Raw genomic sequence first — 17,981 nt, forward strand, 5'->3', positions numbered from 1 at the left:
ATATTGTAACTACGCAAGGAATAAAACTTGAAGTGGTTACCTGTTACAAATACCTTGGTATCTGGCTTGATGATTGTCTCACTTTTAAACTTCATGTCAATAACCTGCTTAAAAAGCTGAGGGTTAGGCTAGGTTTCTTCTACAGGAACAAGTCCTGTTTCTCGCTTGAGGCCAGGAAAAGGCTCTGTGACCTTTTTACCTGTGCTGGACTATGGTGAACTGATGTATATGAATGCACCTGCCAATTGCCTGGTCAAGTTAGGTGCTGCGTATCGCAGTGCACTAAGATTTGTGACAAACTGTAAAGCATTAACCCATCACTGTACCCTGTATGCAAGGGCTGGTTTGCTTTCACTAACTGTACGGAGGCTCAGTCACCGGTACATTTTTATATACAAAGCCATGTTAGGGAAACTTCCATCTTATATCTGCTCCCTGATCTCACGGAAAACTGTAAGTGGCTACTGCCTGAGATCGAATGCTGTGGTTTTATTAAATGTGCCAACTGCTAGGACTGTCTTAGGGAAGACAGCTTTTAGATGCGCAGCTCCTCTGTCTTGGAATAGTCTGCAAATTAAATGGAAACTGAACAATCTGGTGCCACTAAATGTTTTTAAAGCTCGGTTGGATGCTAGTCAATCGGAAGCTATTGGTACCTGTTTATGTGGATAATTATGTAAATGATGCTGTATGATGTCCTTTTGTTGTTCTATTTATGTTTTTATGTTTCATGTGGAACTACTTGAGCAGGTCTCCCTTGAAAAAGAGATCAATGATCTCAATGGGATTTATTTGTATAAATAAAGGTTTGAAATGAAATATACACAAAATAACCATTTCTCTCAAATATTGTTCACAAATCTGCTCACCCTCCTTCAAATTTGAAAGACAAGTAATTACGTTCATATATCAAAATTCAAAATAATTAACAGTTCAGCGCCCCACGACTTTACTGCAAACCTTGACTTTACATCAGAAAGAACAAACATTAAAGAAGTGACTAACTGCATCAGTTAGGGTTAAAAAACATGTATTCAGCTAAAACATATACATCGCTGCAGTTATTATCCAGTGGAAAGCCCTTACCTACTGGCCTAGTTACATCAAAGTGGTTACTTTCTTTTGGCTAGGCAGTGTAGTTTTACAGACCGTCTTATTTGACTTTCTCTGGACTCAAAACTGTTTTGTGGGGGCACAACCCCACAAAGAAGAAAAATATATACACACATACAAGGTCATCATCTTAACAGTTTTTTATGCTCATCCGTGAGCAGAGCATCAAGTTGTCTATAACAGCTGAATGTGGCGATTACCATTTTGTTCAGCAAAACGCCTCACAAACTTATTAAGATCCAAAGCTTTAGTGCGTTTTGATTCAATGCTGAGTACAGCCAAACTTGACAGTCTCTTCTCTGTCATTGTAGACCGCAAATACTTCATTATTTCCGTCTACTTGGGTCCGAATGCTTCTCGTTTTGCGTCGTCCCATTCAAAAGAAATCGCCGCCAATCATATTTCCACGCTCGCGTTGTGTGCTGCATTCACTTGCACTCGGACATTAGAGACTTTCTCTCATAAATGTCCGATGAGCCACAACTTTTCTTTCAAAACAAAGCTGCAAAACTGGGTTGGCAGCTGGGGAGGCAAGGCCTATTTTTAGGGTGGCAGTTGCCACCCCATGCCACCCCGGTAGATCCGCCCCCGGTGCAATGCATTTGAGCTGTAACAATTTTAATTCAAATAATTTCACTTTTCTGCATTTTTACGCTAAGTTCAGCAGTTTTTAGCTAAAAGCAGCTACAGTCACCATTCAATTATTAAAATATTCAGCTTTTTCTGCATTTTCAGCTAAATTCAGCAACATATGTGCGCAGCTTACAGCATTCGCACGCATTTTCAGCAGGAAATGCATTTTCTAGTTTTCTTTCTTTTTCCAGCATGTCAACATTCAGAGCTAGAAAACACACTGTATTTTACCTTGTGAATACTGTTCAGTCAAGAATGATATTGTACAAACCAAATTCAGCTGTGCAGCATCAAAAATATATGTCAGCTTAAAAAACCCATCAAATCATTTCATTAAAAAAACTAAAAGAACACGCCTCTGCACCTGTATCACTGCTGGAGGCCTGCTGACGACACTTCTTGAAGTGGAAGCGTTTGATTGCCACCGGCTGCTCACGATACCGGGCTCGGTAGATGGTAGTTCCGCTGCCACCCTGGCCAAGGATGTTCTTCTCCTCCTCAGAGTACTCCAGCTGGGCACTGTCCATAAACAGCCTGACACACAGAGACATAAATAGAGAGAGAGGTATATCAAAGTCAAAGTCAACTTTATTGTCAATCTTTCAGTTTGTGTGTACAGAGTCAGACAGATGGATTGAAATACCGTTTCCCACAATCCCAAGTATATCATCTACTTGGAAAATTATCCATCTGATGTCCTACACTTTACCACAAATACTACATTTAGTCAACATACACTAAAATACAACATTACTTCACAATTTTATTTATTTCCATATAGCCAACATTGCCTCCCATTGAAATAGTCATAAACAAAATGATTAATGACCAATATTCAGATATGACTGAAGAGCTACATGCAATACATGGAGACATCTTCACATTGGTGTTAGACTCTAACAAATTCATCCATATAAGTCTCAATGCTGTCAGTGTTTCCATTCATCCAACAGGTGGCTGTTCATTCCATTGAGAGTCTCTCGTTGGCCTGCCTCTTTAAAACATAAGTACCTGTATCTGGGCCGACAGAGCGTGTGCACTTTTGTTTTGCTTAAGCCCTGCCTCCAATCCACTGACCGTTTACCTGACTATGTGTGTCCGTCAAGGGCCATTCAATGTGCTTAAGAAATCACGCCTCCAGGACCCTGAGGCGGGCAGGGAAGATTGTGGCCAACCCCTCACACCCTGAACACAAACTGTTTACCCCGCCCCCCTCTGGCAGGAGGCTGTGCTCCATCAGGACCAAAATCTCGCCACCTGAACAGCTTCTTCCCCTCTGCTACCGGCCTCATTAACCAGGCCACTGACAGTGACTATTATCCACCCCATAATAACATTATGCATTACATTAATGCACATCATGCGAAATGGCGGCGCACGTGGTTGCAGCGACTCATGGTTCTCCACCATTTTACAACCAACACGCTGTCATCCCACCTTGCCTGAAAACAGCCACTATCATTCCTGTTCCAAAGAAAGAAACCACAGACAGCCTTAATGACTACCGCCCTGTTGCACCAGTGAATATGAAGTGCTTTGAGAGGCTGGTGCTACATCACATTAAGGCCAGCCTCCCTCCCACCTTCGACCCACACCAGTTTGCCAACAGAGCAAACTGATCCACTGAAGACGCCATAGCCATAGCTCTCCACTCTGCACTGGGCCACCTAGAACATCGTGGGAGCTACGTCAGAATGCTCTTTATTGACTACAGCTCAGCGTTCAACACAATCATCCCAGACATTCCAGTTTGCAAACTGTCAAACCTATGCCTCTCCCCCACCCACCTGTTCCTGGATCAAAGATTTCCTCACTAACCAGTCTGTGAGACGTGGCCCCCATCACTCCTCCACCCGCACTCTCAGCATCGGCTCTCCGGCTGAGCACACTCCTGTACGTGCTTTACACCCACAACAGCAGCCCAGCCCATCCAGAAACATGCTGAGGACACCACTGTGGTGGGCCTCATCTCAGGAGGAGACGAGACGGCCTACAGGAGTGAGGTCCTGAGGCTCTCAGCATGGTGTTCAGGGAAGAACCTGGCACTGAACCCCACAAAACCAAATAAATCACTCTGGACGTTAGGAGAAACAGCTCCGACCTCGCTCCCCTCTACATTAACGGCGTGTGGAGAGGGTCCACACCTTCAAGTTCCTCGGCGTCCTCATCGCCAACAAGCTCTCCTGGACGGACAACACCACAGTGTCATGATTTTAGTTGTGTGTCTTTAGTCATGGTTTTATTTTGAAATTCTGTTCTCCCTGTGTCTGATCTTCCTTCCTGTGTTTGCCCTCCTGTGTCTGATTGTGCCTCATTGTGTTCACCTGTTGCCCTTGTGTTTCTGCCTCCCCTGCCCAGCTGTGTCTTGTCCTGTGATTACCCTCATGTGTATTTAGTCTTGTCTTCCCCTGTGCTCCATGTCGGATCGTCGTTGCTTCTTGTCCATGATACCTGTCCGTTTTTCTAGCCCACGTTACCTGTTTGTATCTTCTTGCCGATGTTACCCGCTCGTCTTCCTTGTCCGTGTTATCTGCCTGTTCCCTTCTGTAAGTTTGTCCTGTTTCATGTGCTCCCCAGTTTGTTAGTGTTTAGTTGTTTCTTGTTTTTTCAGTCATCAGCTTTTTTTTTTAATAAAGCTTGTCTTTTGTTACTTGTCCATTTCTGTCTTTTTTTAACTGCACTTGGGTCCTATTTTCCCCCAAACCTGACACACAGCTGCCACCCAGAAGGCCCAGCAGCATCTGCACTTCTTGAGGACTAGTAACTGAGAACAACTTGGACACTAAGCTGCTGGTGACCTTCTACTGCTCGTCCATCTAGAGCAGTGCTTCTCAAAGTGTGGTCCGCGGACCACTGGTGGTCCGTGAGCGCCCCCTAGTGGTCCGTGAGTATATTGGTAAAATTTCACATTTTAAATAAATACATTTATTTAAGTTTTTCGCACTCTCGCGGGAATATCTCCGCAATGGAACGAGCTTAAGTTTCACTTTCGATTGCATGATATAGCCCAGATAAACACCTTGATCACACATGTGGCCACTTGTTTGTACCATTGTCAGGCGATTTGTAAAAAACGATGTGTTTTTGGATATTTGTGGAGTTAGGTGGTCCGCGAGTGTTTTTTTATTGGTTAAGTGGTCCTTGGTATGAAAAAGTTTGAGAAACACTGATCTAGAGCCTGAGGACATACTGCGTTACAGTATCAGTGTTTCCTCTAGGTTTACTGCTTTGGGGGGGATGCTGTCTGAGCGGGGGGGGGGTGGCATTAGGATTTTTTTTTTTTTTAAATCCTCTGGAGCAGAGAGGAGCTGTGGATTATTGTTATTGATTAGTGCATCAGTGTTTCTTAGGGTCATTAAACACTAAACTCACAACTTAAAATGAAAGTGTTTAGTTTATTTAATAAAATAGCACATGTTCAATGTGAAAAGTGACAGTAGATATAGATTAGTTGCAATTTGGTTCCAAATGTCCTTTTTCCTTTTCGTCATTTCAAGCGATAAAAACTCTCGATCTTCTCTCGAATTATTAATATTTTTGTCAAATGATGGCAAGACGCCCCTGGCGGAAATGCTGATCAAGGGCCTCATCTGCTGCTAAATTAGCATCAGCAGAAAAGGCAGCTCTGGAGGCTAAATCTGCTGCTTCAAAGGATATGCATGCACTGCAACTGGAGGAAACAATTCTTAAATCTAAAATGGAAAAGGTGGAAAGGGAAGCACAGATTGCAGCAGCAGATGCCAAAATTAGATTACTTCTCAGCACAAAGGAAGAGATAATTTTGGGGATGCTATGAATCAGTGGCGAGCCGTCAGGGCCCTCTAGGCAAAAAATAATATTTTAAAACATTACAAATATATATATATTTTTTTATATATTTAAAAAATATATATTTTTTGTTATATTTTACATTAGTTTTACCAAAATAACTTGATTTAATTGTAAAATGTCCAAAGAAATAAATCCTTCGAAACTGCCTATTCAGTTTCTGTTGGAATGTGAAGGGTTACATTAAAGCAGCTCCTTTAGTCGTCTCTGCGAGTTACTGTGAAGATAGGAGGTGATTGGTGGTCCAGCTATGAATTCACAGAGGGCCAGCTAGGGTAACTCAACGAGAGAGTAATGTCAAATTACAGTACAATCAGGGCCGCCCCTGGCCAACTAGTGGCCCCATGCAAAGTTATGTGATGAGGCCCTCTGTGTCACGAACGTCGGTGGGGGACGGGGGGGTGCTAGTGGAACTGAGAGCACTGGAGGAAATGATCAATTGGAGTGGCAAAGGATCAGCTGCATGACCCCGCCATCAAGTACTTCATCCAAAAGGACAGGAGGATGGACTTTGTGTTTAAGTGATTTGATCATCAAAGGTAGGCCTAAGTCATTTTCAATGTGGGCCGCCGTGCCAACTTAATTCATTTGTAATTGTTGCTTGGCTGTGGGTGCCCTGTCATGATAGGTGTTTATATAAATGGTGTTGTTTTGCGTGGTAGAGGGTCGCTGTCATTGATGCGTTTTGCACCCCGGGCCGTTGTTTTGGTATTCTGTGTGACGTATTAACTCTTCTTTTTCTTTTTTTTTGTTGAGGGAAGGGGGGGTCAGAGGGCCTAGGTACAAAAGTCACGGCTCGACACTGCTATGAATGCTTATTTAGAAGAAGAGAGTTGCTGTACCTACAACTCCACTACACAGAACAATTGTGGATTTCCATAAAAGATCTCAGGAAGCAAAGGGTTCACCAAAACTGGAAAATCCTGCAATCAACACCATTACTCAGGAAAACCTCAACACACTTGCATTCAAATACCTAATTGAAGACAAAACTAGTAACTGCCAGGACAGGATCTACTTTCTTGAACAGTTTACATCAGGTCAAGCCAGAGATCTGGTCCGCAGCTGTACACATGGATGCACAAAGAGGATATTCGGAGGCCATGCAACTATTAAAGAGACTTTTTGGAAATGAAATGAAAATTGCAAATGATTACCTGGATAAAGCACTCAACTGGACAGCTATCAAGCCAGATGACGGAACATCTCTTCATGCCTACTCGCTATACCTAAGGGAATGCCTCAACACCATGCAGGACTTAAGAGTACATGGATGAGCTGGACGTCACATCAACTTTAAGACTGATTGTATCCAAGCTACCATATAAGCTCAGGGAAACATGGCGCACAACAGCATATAAAGAATTTCTGACATATTATTGCACCCAGTGTTTGGAATAAAATAAAGACTCAAATCTCACTAAAAGGATAATCACCAATAATAGGACAACTGACCTCAGAACACCTAAAAGGAGCAGTACAGCTGTGGCCGCAACTGAATAATGTGACACCATAACAACAGGCATTTAAGGTGCAGCAACACACTGACATCAACGCTGCCCCTTCCGCCATATGGAGTTTCTGTCAAGGCAGGCATGCAGTAGTGGACTGCTTAAAACTCAAATCACAATTATCTGAAGACAAATGGTTACTGCTTTGGTTGCCTTAAGAAGGATCACATGAACAAAGACTGCAAAACCAAGCTAAACTGTCTAACATGCCAAAGGAAATATCCAACCCTGCTGCATATTGAGGATTTAAATTGAAAGCAAGTCACCCTGCAAAACAGTAGAACAGAACCAAAGCAAACGTCCATCAACAGTGTGAAAGTATCAGCTGATCAGGTAACAGGGGCCAGTGAGGATTATGCCCTTGCTATTGTTCCGGTGCAAGTCAAAGCAACAAGAGGAAGCAGGTTTATTCAGACCTACGCCTTTCTTGACCCTGGGAGCTCGGCCTCGTTCTGTACTGAAAACCTAAGGAACCAACTGAATACTAAAGGACGAAAAACTGAAATTCTACTCCGCACAATGGGACAAAAAAGGAATGTAAAAAGCAATGAAATAAGAAACATACATGGAGGACAATGTATGTATCAACTTACCTGAAGTGCACACACAAACCAAGATTCCTGTCTCAAAGGAAAACCTTCTCACACAATCCGATCTAGAAAAATGGCCTCATCTCAGTAAGATCCAAATCAAGGAAATCGATGCAGACATTGAAATGCTTTGAGGATGAATGTTCCCAAAGAGGATGAATGTTCCCAAAGCCTTGGAACCCTGGGATATAATCCACAGTCAGGATAATGGACCAAATGCAGTAAAGACAATACTTGGATGGGTTGTCAATGGCCCCCTCAAATCTCACACTGCTATGGATACATCTGGAACAACGTCAGCAACCGTCAACAGAATTCCACTGGATAATCTGAGAGACCTGCTAGTCTCACAATACAACCAGGATTTCCCTGAAAAGGAATATGAGGAAAAAAGAGAGATGTCATATGAGGACAGGAGATTCATGGACCTGGCTAAAAGTTCAATAATCATCAAAAATGGACATTACCACTTACCTCTACCCTTCCGTGATAAGGACTTCGCAAGAAAATTGCAATAATGGCTGACATTGAAGCAATGTACTACCAAGTACAAGTGTAGGAAGACCACCGCGACGATCTCAGGTTTCTGTGGTGGCCTCAAGGAGACATCAGCAAACCACTACAGGTCTATCGGATGAATGTGCATCTCTTTGGTGCACATTCACATTCATCCCCAACCATAGCCAGCTTTGCCTTGCACCAAGTGGCAAGAGACAATACAAGCAAATAGAGCATGGAAGTACTGGAAACCATTCAGCGCAGCTTTTATGTGGATGATTGTCTCAAATCTGCGGCTTCTACAACTCAAGCTATTGAACTTACCACGGATCTCATGAAGGCATGTGCCGAAGGAGGATTTACTCTTACCAAATGGGTGATTAACAGCCAAGACGTGCTTAGAACCATCCCTAAAGTGCACAGAGCGAAACCAGTTGAGCTAATAGATCTTGACAAAGAAAAAACACCTCTAGAAAGAATTCTAGGCATCCAGTGGAACATCGGGAGAGATACTTTTACCTTCACTGCTGCCATCAAACACAGAGTTATTAAAAGAATAACAGTCCTTTCAGTTCAATCTAGAACACCGTTGGTTTCCTTTCACCGTTCATCCTCAAGGCCAAGCAAATCCTTAGAGGACTCTGCATTGATAAGTGTGGATGGGATGAAGTTATCCCAGAACACCTTTCAAAGTCATGGCAAAGATGGATAGCAGATCTAGGTCAGCTGAGCAGATTTGAAGTGGACAGGTGCATGAAGCCTGAACAATTTTGACTCATAAGGACTGCTGAGCTGCATCACTTCTGTGATGCGAGTGAAACAGGGCTTGGCACTGCAAGCTACCTTAGATTCACGAACCTCATGTGTCATTCGTTCTCGGAGAAATCCAGAGTCAATCCTCTGATGCAAATCACCATTCCCAGACTGGAGCTCGCAGCTGCTACACTTGCTGTAAAAGTGGACAGGATGTTACAGAAGGAACTAAACATGAAACTACAGAAATCTACCTTCTGGACAGATAGTACATGGCCTCTTTCTTGCTTATCTTTCTTACAGTGCAGACGCTTTTCCGCTTGCTCTTGCATGATTTTCCTATTCTTATTCTCTGAAAACTTCGAGCAGCGGCTCCTGGACATTAACTTATCACTGGGAAAGTTCATCTTTGTAAATAGACGGAGGGTTTCAGCCATATTTCAATATTTTTACGACGACCTCAGTCTTACAGTAGCGTGGCCTAGCAACAGCTAAAGCCTGGTAGGCTACTGCATGCTATTTAGCTTAAGCTAGTTGGTAGCAAAATGCCTCCGTTCTCTACAGATGACTTCCACAAACTTCTACAGAAGATGGCTGTGTTGGAAATGAAAATGCAACGGTTGGAAGTTAACGTGGAAGTGAATGGACTATGTCGTGGGAATGACACCACTTTACCAGTGTTGCAAAATAATGGAAAAGGGTAGGCTAACTCACAGCTAGTTAGCAGCTACAAGGATTCCAAGGAACAGGAGGGCTGTGTACTGGGTAATAAATCTACAAGTGGTAGTCCTCCCTGGAACTCTCTGGGTGCAAAGCCTAAGAGTAAATCATTTCCATGGGATTTGGGAGGACGAATAACAGGCAGAGCCCAGCGCTCCGAAATCTGTGATGCGACCGGCTGGCCTGCATTGTTATCACCCAGGAAGAGCGCCTCTTCAACCCCTATTCATACTAGGAAACAGCCGTGGACAGCTGCTAAAGGGAGAATTACAAACAATCCTCCTAAACCACCAAGTGTGCCAATCCAGAACAGATACGCTCCGCTGACCGAGAACCGGAGATCTCTTTCTGATGACTTGGATAACCTGTCCTCTTCACACAGCAGGGTAAGGACCAATAGCTACTCCAAAAGTAAAAGGCTAGAGGGAAAGCTAACGACTGGGCCTGAAACTCTGATTGTGGGTGACTCTGCTGTAAGAGATGTAAAAGGTCTGTGTAGTAAGAACAACACCAAAGTACTCTGTTTTCCCAAGGATGTGGTCTCTGACTTGGCTGAGAAGATCCTGCATATTGGGGCTGAACATCCGACTGTGAAGAATGTGGTACTACATATTGGAACAAATGATGTTGTGGAACAACAGTCAGAAATGCTGAAAGAAGACTTTAAATGTCTGTTGGAAACTGTCAGCTCTCTAAATGCGGAGGTGTTCATCAGTGGCCCTCTACCACCAGTCAGAAGAGGAGTGGAGAGATTCAGCAGATTGTTTGCACTGAACACCTGGCTTTCAACTGTCTGTATTGACCATTCTGTCCATTTTATTGACAATTTTAACTTTTTCTGGGATCGCAGACATCTTTTTAAGGCAAATGGAGTTTGCCTGAACAAGTCTGGAGTGAAATTGTTTATCTCTAATATATTCAACTGCCTGCATCATCAATCTGTTCCCTCTGCCAAGGACAAGCAACAAGAGGAATCAAAACAGGAGAAAGACACAACACATCGCGCAGAAAACCCTGAAGAAGTATCACTGCACCCGCCTGAGGAATGTTCTGATTATGGGAGACCTATGACACAAATGGAGGAGTCTCCACTGCCCGTCACCCCCCCTGTCAACGCCTTTGAGGATACTCTCCATTCATCCCCCAGCTCTCTCTACTCTCCGCTCACCCTTTCACCCTTTCACCCTTGCCCTCCCCCCTGGAGTTCGATGACCGCATGAAGGCGATACGCAGGGTTGGCAGCATGTCCTTTACCCCCGCCCCTCAACGACGCCCACCAAAATCACCGAAGCAGAGACGCGCACCATCTCCCCCGGCTTCATCACCATGCCTACCACAATCATCCAAACCAAAACAATACAAGGAAGATGGAAGCAGATTTCCAAACCCCCCTTTCTACAGTGTAGCCCTCACCCTGCCCTCCTATGATGAGAGGAGCAGGGTGGTGGGTCCTCCCTCCCCTTCAAAGCCTGATAGGGATGTGTGTGTACAAAATACTGCAAACTGATATCTGCTGGGTCCAGGCTCAAGGGCGTATGGCACTCTCAACTCTTTCAAGGACCTGCCGGGGCCCTGCCTGCCTGTAGCTTTGCTGATATCTGTGTTGATAAGTAATAGATTAAGAGCAGTGAATCATCTTAGATACAGGAAGCGCTCAAACGTTTGTGTGAGTTTATCAAATTTAGCAGTGATTCCATGTCAGCAACAGCTTGTCACAAAAAACCTGACTGATAGTGTGTTTAACAAACTTAAACTAGCTTTATTAAATGTCAGGTCTTTGGCAGGAAAACAAATTGTAATCAATGATTTTATCACTGAGCACAATCTCGATGTTATGTTTTTAACAGAAACTTAGATTGAACAAAATAACAGTGCAGCTGTTCTTATAGAATCAACCCCTCCCAACTTTAGTTTTATGAGTCAGGAAAGAATGCATAAGAAAGGAGGTGGAGTTGCTATTCTGTTCAATGATTCCATTCAATGCAGGAAGAAATCTTATGGAAACTTTGATTCTTTTGAATATGTGGCCCTTCAGCTGAAATGCTCCTCTCGAGCTCTGTTCCTAAATATCTATAGACCCCGCAAATACTGTGCAAGCTTTTTTGATGATTTTACCGAACTCCTGTCTATAGTGTGTATTGACTTTGACCGTCTAGTCATTGTTGGTGATTTTAACATCCATGTTGACAACCCCCAGGACAGAGGGGCTAAAGAACTGTTTTGTGTTCTTGATAGCTATGGACTGACTCAGCATGTGACGGAGCCCACGCACGATAAGGGGCACACTCTGGACTTAATTATCTCAAAGGGTCTGAATATCTCTGAGGTTGTGGTGACTGATGTTGCACTCTCTGACCATTCCTGTGCTTTCTTTGAGAGCTCTATTTCTGTTTACAAAAATGTTCAAAAAGAGGTAACCACAAAGCGATATTTAACTGAAAATACTAGGGAAATGTTTACTCAGAATTTTTCTTCCATACTTGCCCCTGCTAACATCTCAGTAAATGAGCTAGTAGATCATTTTAATTCAAAAATTAAAAATGTTATAGATGCCATTGCTCCAACTAAGGTAAAGGAAGTGACTGGGAAGAAAATATCTCCATGGAGAAAGGCCATGACCGTGAGAACAGAAAAAAGAGAGTGTCGAAAAGCTGAACGCAGGTGGCGAAAAACAAATCTCCAGGTTCACTTTGAAATCTATAAAGAGAGACTTGGCCTTTATAATTTGGAATTGAAAAACGCACGACAGTCTTTCTTCTCTGACATCATTACCAAAAACAATGCACGTGCCTTGTTTGCTACCGTCGACAGACTAACTAACCCCCCAGTGTCAGTAGCCTCTGAATTTCTATCCACCAGGGCGTGCAATGATTTTTGCCTCCTTCTTCACTGACAAAATTCAGAAAATCAGACAAGCAGTCAGTGCCTCTGTATCAGGTACAGCAAATGTGTTGTCCCTATCTCCACTTAACATCAATTCAGATATCATGACACAATTCCATCAGATTAATGATAAAAACCTGGAGGACATTATTCAACTTCTGAAATCCTCCTCCTGCTGCCTTGATATTATTCCAACAGGATTTTTTCAAAGATGTTTTGCCTTGCATGGCCTCAGATCTACTTCATATAGTAAACAAATCTCTTCACTCAGGTATTTTTCCACAGGCCCTGAAAACTGCAGTCATTAAACCGCTCTTAAAAAAGAATAATCTAGATGCTTCAGTAATGAACAATTACAGGCCCATATCAAACCTCCCATTTCTAGGTAAAATCATTGAAAAAGTTGTTTTTCAACAGTTGAGTAACTTCTTGCATTTAAATAACTGTTTGGATGTGTTCCAGTCAGGCTTTCGTCCAAACCACAGCACTGAGACTGCTCTTGTAAAGGTCTTCAATGACATCCACTTAAACACAGACAGTGGCAGAACTTCAGTGTTAGTATTATTAGATCTCAGTGCTGCGTTTGACACTGTTGACCACAACATATTACTAGACCGACTGGAAAACTGGGTGGGACTTTCGGAAACAGTTCTAAATTGGTTTGAATCCTACAGAAACCACTTTGTTTCTATAGGTAAATACACATCTGAGTTGACAAATATGACATGTGGGGTACCTCAAGGCTCCATCCTGGGGCCTCTTCTCTTTAACATCTAAATGCTACCACTGGCTCAGATAATGAAAAACAACAAAATAAGTTACCATAGCTATGCAGATGACACACACATTTACGTAACAATTTCACCAGGAGACTATGCTCCAATTCAAACACTGAGTAAGTGCATTGAACAAATCAATGACTGGATGTGTCAGAACTTTCTCCAATTAAACAAAGATAAAACTGAGGTAATGGTTTTTGGAGCCAAGGCAGAACGTTTAAAAGTTAGCGCTGAGATTCAGTCTGCAATGTTCAAAACGACAGATAAAGCCAGAAATCTAGGTGTAGTCATGGACTCTGACCTGAGTTTCAACAGTCACATTAAAACAGTTACTAAATCAGCCTACTATCACCTAAAGAACATATCTAGGATTAAAAGACTAATGTCACAGCAGGATTTGGAAAAACTTGTCCATGCTTTTATCTTCAGTAGACTGGACTACTGTAATGGTGTCTTCACAGGTCTCACTAAAAAAATATATTAGAAAGCTGCAGCTGATTCAGAACGACGCTGCTCGAGTCCTCACTAACACTAAGAAAGTGGATCACATCACTCCTGTTCTGAAGTCTTTACACTGGCTTCCTGTGTGTCAAAGAATAGATTTCAAAATACTGCTGCTGGTTTATAAAGCTTTGAATGGTTCAGGCCCAAAATACATTTCTGACCTGCTAAATTATGAACCATCCAGATCTCTCAGGTCTTCAGGGACTGGTCAGCTTTCTGTCCCCAGAGTCAGAACTAAACATGGTAAAGCAGCGTTCAGTTATTATGCTCCAAATATCTGGAACAAACTCCCAGAAACCTGCAGGTCCGCTGCAACTCTGACTACTTTTAAAATCCAGGCTGAAGACTTTTCTTTTTGAACACTGCTTTTAATTGAACTATTCATATCTTAGACTGCACTGTAACTTTTATCCATGCATTTTTTCTTTTAATGATTATTTTATTAGCTTTTCTTTTTAATGACTGATTTGAAATGCCATTTTCTTAATGTCTTTCATTTTTTGTAAAGCACTTTGAATTGCCTTGTGTTGAAAAGTGCTATATAAATAAACTTGCCTTGCCTTACATCCACAACAAAAATATTCCATACCTACGTTGCCAAATAGGATAGCAGTGATTCACAACTTGTCCCAAGAAAGCCAATGGAGGCATGCAAGTTCCAAGTACAATCCAGCAGACTTTGCATCACGTCGTGGATTGAATATTGAACCATTCTTGGACACGAGATGGTTGAATGGCCCTGACTTCCTTTCAAAGGAGGAAAGTGAAGTGCCAGAGAATCTTGGCCACACTAAAATAACTGTGCAACAACCAACCTCATTGAACACTACTCTTCTTGGGAAGAACTAAAGAGAGCAGTCGGTTGGTTGTTGTAACTCAAAAGACTGCTTCAATCTAAAAGAGCTAAAGCACCAGTGACCCGCTCCAAAACAGCAGAAAGACAACAAGGACTATCTGTGGAGGATTTGGAGGAAGCAGAGAGTTCCATCATTCACTAGGAACAAGAGAGCAACTTTGAATCAGAACTGATGCTGTAAAGAAAGGAAAAGCTGTTAAAGCTGACAGCCCCTTACGCAAAGCTGATCCTATTCTGGATGAAGGTATCCTATGGATTAGAGGACTCATAAGTAAGTCTGCTATCCCAGTACCTTGAGAAACCCAATAATCCTTCCAAAAAAACCCCACATATCCAAACTGATTCTACGCAATATTAATCAGCAGGTTGGACACTCTGGGAGGAACCACATGCTCTCCAGACTAGGCCAGACATTCTGGCTACCCTCTGCCAACTCTTCTGCAAGGAAAATAATAAAGGCTTGTGTTTTTTGTAGACGCATGCAGGCAAGAGTTGGAGAACAAAAAATGGCTGACCTACCTGAAGATCATGTGGCTCCAGATCTTCCACCTTTCTCTCATGTGGGAATTGATTATTTTGTTAAAAGAGGTCGGGGCCATGTGAAGCGGTGGGGGGTAATATTCCCCTGCCTTGTGAGTCGAGCTATTCATTTGGAGGTGGCGAGTACCTTGGATACTGAATCCTGCATCAACACCATACGGCGGTTTTCCTGTCGACGAGGACCAGTTCTTATAATCAGGACAGATCGTGGGACCAACTTTGTAATCGCAGACCTCTTCTGGCAGAGGTAGGCTAAAGCAGTGGTTCTCAACTGGTGGGTCACGACCCAAAAGTGGGTCGCGGACCCGTTTCAGAGTGAAGAAAAAAAATGGAATTATTTTTTATTTTTTGAAAAAAGTCAAACTTTTATTTTGAAGGCCCAATTTTCTAATGCTGTGCATGCAGTAGGCGTTGGACTGGAAGTACCGGAGACCATAAACGCTTTTGAAAACTTCTGTCACGTAGTGATCATCTTCTCAATAAAACATCTTTGCTGATGTTTTTTCGAGTCTTCTGGCCAATCAGAATCAAGATTGTTGCTGGAAGTCCCCACGGAGAATAACTTTGCGGTAGAACTTTATATATCTATGGGTAAAACTTCAGATACAAATGAACACATAATGAAATACGACCCCCGGTTTGATGATTGACAGGTCACAGAACAATGGGAGCTATCTACCCTTACCCACCATTTTAAGTCATTCACACAGACTCTCTCCTCTTGCTCTCTGTGTCAAGTTCAGTTGTCAGAACAAAGTGAAAAACAAACAATGGCATAACATATTAATAATATGTCGGGTAGTAATAGATTTATATATTTTCTTCTCAGAGTGTACCAGAATGCGTAGTTTATATGTTAGTATTTCTAAAAATCTCCTGGGGCGGAATCCCCCCAGACCCCCCTTCTGGAGTTGGGTTTTCAGCATGTGTGCCTTTTTATGTTATACAGTTTAGTTTAGTTCTGTGAAGGGATATAAGGGATATATGCACTGTACTTCACTTTAATTCATATTGTATGCTGAAAAGCATATATTACAGCACGATTTTTTGTTGAATAGATTTGAGTGGTTAAAAATGCCGGGTCGCGATTTATTGACAAAGGAAAAAGTGGGTCCCGAGGCCTGACCAGTTGAGAACCACTGGGCTAAAGAATATCTGCCACTCATGCAGCAAAGGCAAAAGTGGGTCAACACTAGAAGGAATTTGTAACCCAACGATATTGTAGTCATCGTTGATGAAACAGCACCAAGGAACCCAAGGCCCCTCGGCCGTGTGGTTAAAACCCTGCCTGGATACAAAGGTCTGGTTAGAAGTGTCTTAGTTCAGACTAAGACTAACATCCTGCAAAGGCCCATTAGCAAGCTCTGTCTACTCCTGGTAGCCAACTGAGCTCAAAAGAGCTAGCCAATGCCCTACCCCTTATCCCCTGCGCACACACACATACTATCTTTCTTACATCTTTCCATACACAAACCTCTCTATTTTCACACTACACTGATACTCTCTGGACTATTGTGTATATACATATTAGCTAATTTTGTATGATAAACAGAAATGTGATTTGATATATCTTTTGCAAAGTTTAAAATATTTAAAGGTGTTACCTGGCTCCATAGAATGTTTTGTTGTAATTGATTTGCTATAGCATCACAATTAGGGGGGCGGTATGATGGAGCCATATACGGACTTATATTATTTAATAGTTATCTATTTATGTTATTGTTTTTTGTTTATAGTAAATCTTCCATTCATTCTAGTGTTATTGTCATTATTAAAGGACTTTTTGCCCGGACCTTTATTAGACCCATGCGTAAGATTCGCTGACGGGTGCCTCAACAGCACTTTGTTTTGAGTTATATTTCTGTTTTATATCTTTTATGATTTTTGCCGCTTTAACCTCTTTAAAATCAGCACAGCTCTCCACTTTAAATACAGTATATACTGTAGTATGTGTCATATGTAAATATTGTTAATTTGTTATAAAAGTCTTATTTTAATTTAATTTGTTTACGTATTCTTCTTTCTGTGTCTTTGTATGCACCAGATATATTAAAGCTAATTCCTTGTGTAAACCTACAGGTAATAAAACCGTTGCTGATTATATTAACGATGGTTATATACAGTGGGACAAAAAAGTGTTTAGTCAGCCACCAATTGTGCAAGTTCTCCCACTTAAAAATATGAGAGAGGCCTGCAATTTTCATCCTAGGTACACTTCAACTATGAGAGACAGAATGGGGGGAAAGAATCCAGGAAATCACATTGTAGGATTTGTAATGAATTAATTGGTAAATTCCTCGGTAAAATAAGTATTTGGTCACCTACAAACAAACAAGATTTCTGGCTCTCACAGACCTGTAACTTCTTCTTTAAGAGCCTCCTCTGTCCTCCACTTGTTAACTGTATTAATGGCACCTGTTTGAACTTGTTATCAGTATAAAAGACACCTGTCCACAACCTCAAACAGTCACACTCCAAACTCCACTATGGCCAAGACCAAAGAGCTGTCAAAGGACACCAGAAACACAATTGTAAACCTGCACCAGGCTGGGAAGACTGAATCTGCAATAGGTAAGCAGCTTGGTGTGAAGAAATCAACTGTGGGAGCAATCATTAGAAAATGGAAGACATACAAGACCACTGATAATCTCCCTCGATCTGGGGCTCCACGCAAGATCTCACCCCGTGGGGTCAAAATGATCACAAGAACGGTGAGCAAAAGTCCCAGAACCACACGGGGGGACCGAGTCAATGACCTGCAGAGAGCTGGGAC

At 42.3% G+C, this 17,981-nt stretch overlaps 1 protein-coding gene across 1 annotated transcript in view; it reads right to left on the minus strand.

Annotated features, from left to right (window-relative positions):
- Positions 1–17,981, minus strand: part of lrrk1 (leucine-rich repeat kinase 1) — a 138,157-nt gene that overhangs the window by 45,823 nt on the left and 74,353 nt on the right. The window contains 1 exon segment of the mRNA XM_034196605.1: positions 2,111–2,280. Coding sequence (XP_034052496.1) covers positions 2,111–2,280 — 170 coding nt within the window.

The sequence above is a fragment of the Gymnodraco acuticeps genome, unplaced genomic scaffold (genome assembly GCF_902827175.1).
Source record: "Gymnodraco acuticeps unplaced genomic scaffold, fGymAcu1.1, whole genome shotgun sequence".
NCBI classification, from domain to species: domain Eukaryota; kingdom Metazoa; phylum Chordata; class Actinopteri; order Perciformes; family Bathydraconidae; genus Gymnodraco; species Gymnodraco acuticeps.